Consider the following 7,245-nt stretch of genomic DNA (forward strand, 5'->3'; position numbering starts at 1 on the left):
ACTGGATTGAAACAAAAAAGTTATTGATTCCGAAGACCAAGAGATTTTTTTAAGGAGGGGGGATTTCATCCACTAGGTTATAGTGCGTTATCTGCATGATGTTCATATGCAGGGATTTGGATGCTTTATGAACCACACTGAAATGTATTTAATTTGGATCTGCTCAGTGAATTTGCACCAGCATTATTGCAGGCCAGTTCTCCGTGGCAAATGTCAAATTAATGCTTTAGGACTAGACAATATTAATTTATGACAAATAAATAAGCAACTTAATTGCATGGTTTGCGTAGGCTACGGTAACCTGTTCTTAAAGAGCATTATGTTCCTTAAAATAATAAAATGGCACCAGGTTGTACTTTTTTCATTTGAATAGTCAGCCGATTGAAATGTTTTGTTGCTTGTTTTATAAGTTATGAAAGCGTGAATATGCCCTACTATTTGGTGTTTCTGGATGTGTTAAAAGAATGAGAATGTGAAATGAATTGAAGATGAGAAAATAGTCTGGGTTCTGTTCTGCTGACATTTGCTTTGCAGGGTAACTCATAAGCCAAGTCTAAGAGGGAAATCATGAAAATGAGGTCTCAATAATGTGAACAATGTGCTCAAGGACAGGTTGCAATCCCGAGTTAGATGTCTTTCAAATATACATATATGTGTCACCAGCACCTATAAGCTGCATGCAATTTTGAATGGAAACGTTTGAATAGGGTAGGCTATATTGTGTTCTTAAGTAGCCAACGGTGGCCTATGTGCGTAAGTGTTTTACGCACGATGTATGAAGAAATAATTATTTTTATGTTTTTTTTATTTTACCAAATAAATCTGCAACCTTTAGTAATAATATTTTATCTTCACATCACAGGTGTTAGTGAACCTGCAGATGTTTGAGTTGCACCCTGAATGAGAAAAAGCATTTCCCCCTCATACAACCAAATAATTAACGATTCCCCCCAAAAAGACACCCACACAATGAGGCTTCTTCCTGCCCATTCTTGTCGCTAATTGAAAACCCGGTGCTTTCCCATCGTCAGGAGGAGTGGGTCTCTCTCTCCGCTCCTCTGCCGGGGGGCTCATTGCCTCGACGCAGCTCTGCACTTTGCATGTCTTTGCTGGTGGTCTGTCTCTCTCCGGCTCTTGCGGTCATTAATTGGCAAATTGAACAGAAACCGTTATTAGGGCAGGCACAGAGCAGGGCAGGCGGCGTACCATACACTAAAGTTTTTTTTCCCTCTCCGTTTGCAGCTGTCTAAACCATTTCCATTACAAGATTACACGAGGATCATTTCCCACAGAGCTCTTCGTTAACCAAAATTACCATTTTCGGAGAATTAACCAGCCAGTAATGAGACGTTTTACTGATAAGAAACATGTCACTTTATTGGGTGTGTGTGTCAACGCATTTCATTAAACTAATGTGGAACTGCTTGTAACCGTATAATAATAATAATAATAATAATAATAATAATAATAATAATAATAAAAGCAGAGTTTAGTCAATGATTCCGTATTGTGACTTATGTAAATAAAGTAGCCCCACCATCGTTGTGGAACAGGCCGCGTTAGGCAGAAAAAAATATAACTAAGGCTACTTTTGGACTAGATAAAGCAATAGTAGGCCCTAAGTTAATTATAACTTGGCCGCCGAAACAGTAACCAAGACCATTTTACGCACGCAAACTAACACTGTAAGTCGCTTACAGTGCTAAACCTTAATTACTACTCCTATTGAGGGATTTAGGTAACAGGAAAGAAAACTCTGTAAAACAAAACTGAAGGATATAACATTATTCTGAGATAATTAGTGCGTGTTAAATGCTCCTGTTCAATATGCAGGCGTTAAGTCTCTGGTTCTCCGCAGGGGAGCCATCCCGAGAAACGCCCGTGCTCACTCCCCAGAGTTTTCGATTGGCGATTCGGGGTGTAATCATCCTCAGGTGTGAAGTTTAGCCCGCGGGCCAACAGCCAAACATATCACCTCTGCTAAAGACTTGACAATACCCGGCCGAACGGGAGCCGCGCGTTTCATGCTCGTTTGCATACATGCATTTTTTTAAATGAAGGACTTTGAGACGCTTGGCACCTCAATCATTATTAGCAATGCAACGCCACCTCTCACCCTAAAGGAAACGGGAGTAGGCCTACAAGAGTTGTAGAGCCAAGCTCTCAAAGCGAACACACAGCTCACTGACTGTGCCTCTGAGATAGGCTCATTCACAAGTAGGCCTAATGCATGGTTTTATTTCAGGGACAAAGGGAGCCACAAGGGGGCGACGCTGGTCTATGTTTATATCCGCGGATCATCTGGGTTGCTTTGAGAGGTGTAGTTACTACACCGAGATTTTCGAGGAAGGCAGTGACACAGTTGTAGCCTTGGCTGTGTGTGTTAACTGATAAAAAAACATATGCCTAATCATATTCAGCATGCTTGGGAAATGTATGTCGTTGGAGATGAAAAATAATATTTTGAGGAGAGTGAGGCCTTAACCAGTTCCACTTCAGCTCTGTCGACGCCATGTGTTGAGTACAGTTTATATCACACTGCTGCTGAAGACACACAAAGTAAAAGTGGTGTGCAACTGTTGACTTTATAATTATGGGAATAGAAAATGAAAAGTTTGTCTTCCTCTTCGTGCGCAATAATAGTGCCTCCTATTTAGTCGAAACTCCAGCATCGCCTTAGAGTGTGTGGAAACATTTAATGTGTCAGGGGAAAACAGGCGAAATGTAGCCATATTAAACATGGAGGGAGTATCTCTTGTATCTGCTGATATTCCTCTTGTATCTGGTTATATGTCTTCTTTATTTATTCATTTATTGGTTTAAAAGTGTCATGTATCCTATATATTTTTAATTATTCTTCTATGTTGTAAGATAATCCTATTACGCACAAGACAGTTACCATTTCGAAACTATTCAGCCAATAGGCCTAATACAGCAAATGTAATTTAAAAACAAATCTACATTTGATTGCCTCCCTTTTCTTCTCCAAGAGAAGCAGCACCAAATATTGCGCGTTTTGCAACTCCACTTGCTCTGCTGACGGATTGGAGTAGTGCCGTGCTCTGATTGGTCGGCGCGCGCCTCATTGTTATGGTCCCAAATCACATGGCCGTGCCTCCCTCTTAACAGCTGAGGCAGCCACACAACTTTACAGAGTTCTCTTGCAGAGCCGTGGAGTGCACACCGAGCGAACCTTACCTCGACCCTCGAAAAACCTGACTGTCAAACAGCATTTCAGAAGAGATACTTACTACTAACAAGATCATCACGACTTGGGGAGTTTGAGAGGACGGTTTGATTTGAAGGCTGTCTCGTGGGGGGTGAGAAAAAGTTTTTTGCAGGCTTCCACTTGCCAAACTTTTGTTCTCTCTCTGGCGAAGGCGAACTCTTTAAACCGACAGAATGTATAGCATGATGGAAACGGAGATCAAGAGCCCCCTCCCGCAGACCAACACGGGCACGGGGGTCGGTGGCGGGAAAAACAACATTTCCAACGAAGAGCGCGTGAAGAGGCCGATGAACGCCTTCATGGTGTGGTCGCGCGGGCAGCGGAGGAAGATGGCTCAGGAGAACCCCAAAATGCACAACTCCGAGATCAGCAAGCGGCTCGGTGCCGACTGGAAACTTCTCACCGACGCCGAGAAGAGACCTTTCATCGACGAGGCCAAGCGTCTGCGGGCACTGCACATGAAGGAACACCCGGATTACAAATACCGTCCCCGCAGAAAGACCAAGACCCTGCTCAAGAAAGACAAGTATTCCTTGCCCGGGGGACTTTTGGCGCCGGGTGGCAATGCTGTCAACAGCGCTGTCTCCGTGGGGCAGCGGATGGACAGCTACGCGCACATGAACGGCTGGACAAACAGTGCGTACTCCCTCATGCAGGACCAGCTCAGCTACCCGCAGCACCATAGCATGAACAGCCCACAGATCCAGCAGATGCACCGGTACGAGATGACGGGCCTCCAGTACCCCATGATGTCCACCGCTCAGACTTACATGAACGCGGCCTCCACGTACAGCATGTCCCCGGCGTACACGCAGCAGACCAGCAGTGCCATGGGCCTGGGCTCCATGGCGTCGGTGTGCAAGACGGAGCCTAGCTCACCTCCCCCGGCCATCACCTCTCACTCCCAGCGGGCGTGCTTAGGCGATCTGAGGGACATGATCAGCATGTATCTCCCGCCCGGGGGGGACAGCGCGGAACACGCCGGCCTGCAGGCCAGTCGTTTACACAGCGCGCACCCGCACTATCAGAGTGTGGGGACGGGGGTGAATGCAACACTACCCCTCACGCACATCTAAGAACAAACTTACACACACAAAGACTTTTCAAATACTGGGACAAAAATGAGTACTTCGGATACTTGAACACTTTGATTTTGCAAAAAGAGTCGAGGTTCAATAGTTTTGTTGTAAAATAATGAAATTATTTTTAATCTAAAAAAAAGAACGAGTTGTCCATTTTAAAAGCATTTTAAGACCGACATATCGTGGATTTTTTTGAGTGTTGAACCCAACAGAATATTGCATTGCAAATGAGCTTCTATCATGAGCTATAAGCAATCAACTTTTGTAGAAGAATTGGACTTCTATTCTTTAATGCCATCATGGTTTCTCTCTGTGAAAAAAGGCACGTGGCTTCGTGATGAGGCTGTTGTATTTCAGATTTTAAAAAAGGAGAAAAAAGAAAGGAAAACACTGGAGGGAGAGTCCACCCATTAATGTTTACACTTAATTTGTAGAATGTCAGTTTCGTCTTCTGTGTCCAAATCTGTGTAGTCTTATTTTCATGAACTAGTTGTTTATTTTTTGTTTCTTTGAAAGACTGTGCGGGTCGCAAGCGCAAGTTTTATTTATAGAAAGTTGTTTTGTGTGTTTTTTTTTCTCCCATGAAAAAAGCTTGTGGGCCTTTTTATGCGTCTCGTTGGAAATGTTTTCATCTTTTATTGTTTTGTGAGCATTTTCTTTTCTGTGATGTTTTGCGTATCAGGTGACCCATTTTCTGGGCTGAGAAGTTTTATTTAAACTGACGTTTTTACTTATTTTAAGACCATCCTCTATTCTTAAATGAATAAATTTTTACAAAACACGACTTCTGACTACATGTGAATTACTGATTAGGATTTGCGTATTTGGGAAATGGTTGGCGCTTTATAGGCTATTATTAATTATCTTGCAGTGTACTGGTTTGTGGTAATTCTTTCCAAAAGCGAACTCAACTATAGCTGTGGTTGGTAGTCTACGTGGGGGAAAACATTTGACATCCCCTTTCAATTCTTAAAATATGATGAGAACGTGAGGTGAAGTCACTCAGTTAGGTAGAGAATTGTGTTTTATGGATGTCGCCACTGGCTATGTTATTTTGGATTTGGAACAGGTGCACATTGGGAAAGAACTTTTTCACCGTGAGAAAAAGAACATGTGCAGTTATTATTCAGAGACCTGTGATTTACCAAAAAGCGTCAAAAAGTGTTGTGCTGTTCTAGAAAAGAAATTAAAATAAATAAATAAAGCGTTCCTGGGGTAGACTATTTCGCTCCAAATCTCTCATCCGCGTCCATGGCGACACCATACCGTGAAACACCTGTTGGGCTATAGGAGGCTTGCGCCACACAAACCCTCTCACACGTGGAGAAAACAAGGCAACAATAGAGGGCAGAACGTAGGAGATGAATTTACATAATACACATTTCTCGCAAGTGTTTAATTAGGCACGCGATATCAGCAATGAGAAATTAATTGGGTTTTTTTTGGTGTTTGTCGAATTTATCCAGTATCTGCTCCTTGAATAGTCCATGTCTTGATGAAGTATGGTCTTCCATGAATAATGTTTGCACTAAAATTAAGAGTTGGGCTACATATATAAATAGCTCACAGATTGGTTAAACAAAGATTTCTGAAATATGATCAATATTGACTCTGGATCACCTTACACCAACACACTTCTTTGTTGGATAACTTTACTCAAATACACTTAAGCTGTAATGGGAGACTGATTCATATATGTATTTAGCTGATAGTTGGCAGAGGGCCAAACTTACAGGGTGGTACCTCAGCCCTAACTGAAAACTTTCAAATGACAATATATTGTTCCTAATTTTGCACATCACTAAGTGAATATGTATTTCACAATTTCAGAATAACTGATGGAAATAAAGGTGAAAGACTGAAGTAAAACAACATTCAATATTTGTTATTTTACAAAATGAGACATTTAAGTGAAATAGCCTGTATCAAGAGCATTATTGCAATGCAATGGAAGACGGTCACCTCACTGAAACTGAAACAAAACAAGCACAAAAAACACATTACAAACTAATATGCTGAATGTGTGAAAGATCCCCCCCACACACACTCACACACACTCACACACACACTACTCCCATCAGAGTCCATTGCCTGTAGTTCAGCTCTAAAATAAACTGGGGCAGAGATCGGTCAGTGAGTAGCTGTAGACAAGTGATTGGTTCCTTCATTATAGAGCTCCTGTTTGGTTTGTGTTTAATTTCATTCTCAGCCTGTAACCCCACCATGTGCTGTGTATCCTTGCTGCCTTCAGAAAGGGCCCATTTCGGTGTGTCATTTTCACATTCTGTACAAATCTCTCTCTCTCTCTCTCTCTCTCTCTCTCTCTCTCTCTCTCTCTCTCTCTCTGTTTCTCTGAGGTCTGATCCATCATCCATCAATCCATCCAGGGGCTCAGTGCTGAGGTTTTGGGATTATCCCCGTGCGGTGAGGGCCTGTGGAGGTGGAGTGGAGGGCCAGGGGATTAGGATTAGAACTGGACCTCCCTGCATTCACTAGGCAGCGTCTTAAATCCAGCGCACCGCACCACACCACACCACACCACTGAGCACCCATCACCCATCACCCGTCATCCATCCACCTGCTAATCGCCACTCAAAACTCTCTCCTCATGCACTCTCCCCACTCTCCTCTCCACTCTCCTCTGAACTGCCTTGCAACTAAGCAGCCTTTTCTCACATAGGGTTACTTTTGGTGGGTCAGAAAGAAGCTATTGCTGAACCTGCTACTTTTTAGTCTGCATGCTGCCGAAACACCTCCTGGATGGGAGGCGAAAGAGTCTCATGAGCTTGATTTACACAGCAAATTGCGAGAACCATATTAATATATTTTGGCGAAAGTAACTAAAGTAATGCAAAAGTAGTGTAATGCTTTACATTTTTTTGATATTGTAGTGTAAGGGATTATTTTGAAAAGACAGTAACATGTAATCAGTAA

The 7,245-nt window shown here is 42.7% G+C and overlaps 1 protein-coding gene across 1 annotated transcript; it reads left to right on the forward strand.

The window, feature by feature from the left end:
• Positions 1 to 3,147: 3,147 nt before the first annotated feature.
• sox3 (SRY-box transcription factor 3) lies at positions 3,148 to 5,095 on the forward strand. Its single transcript, XM_063190778.1, has one exon. It carries the CDS (start codon positions 3,403 to 3,405, stop codon positions 4,303 to 4,305), a length of 903 nt encoding a protein of 300 aa, XP_063046848.1. The 5' UTR covers positions 3,148 to 3,402; the 3' UTR covers positions 4,306 to 5,095.
• The last annotated feature ends 2,150 nt before the right edge of the window (positions 5,096 to 7,245 follow it).

The sequence above is a fragment of the Engraulis encrasicolus genome, chromosome 23 (genome assembly GCF_034702125.1).
Source record: "Engraulis encrasicolus isolate BLACKSEA-1 chromosome 23, IST_EnEncr_1.0, whole genome shotgun sequence".
Taxonomy (NCBI): domain Eukaryota; kingdom Metazoa; phylum Chordata; class Actinopteri; order Clupeiformes; family Engraulidae; genus Engraulis; species Engraulis encrasicolus.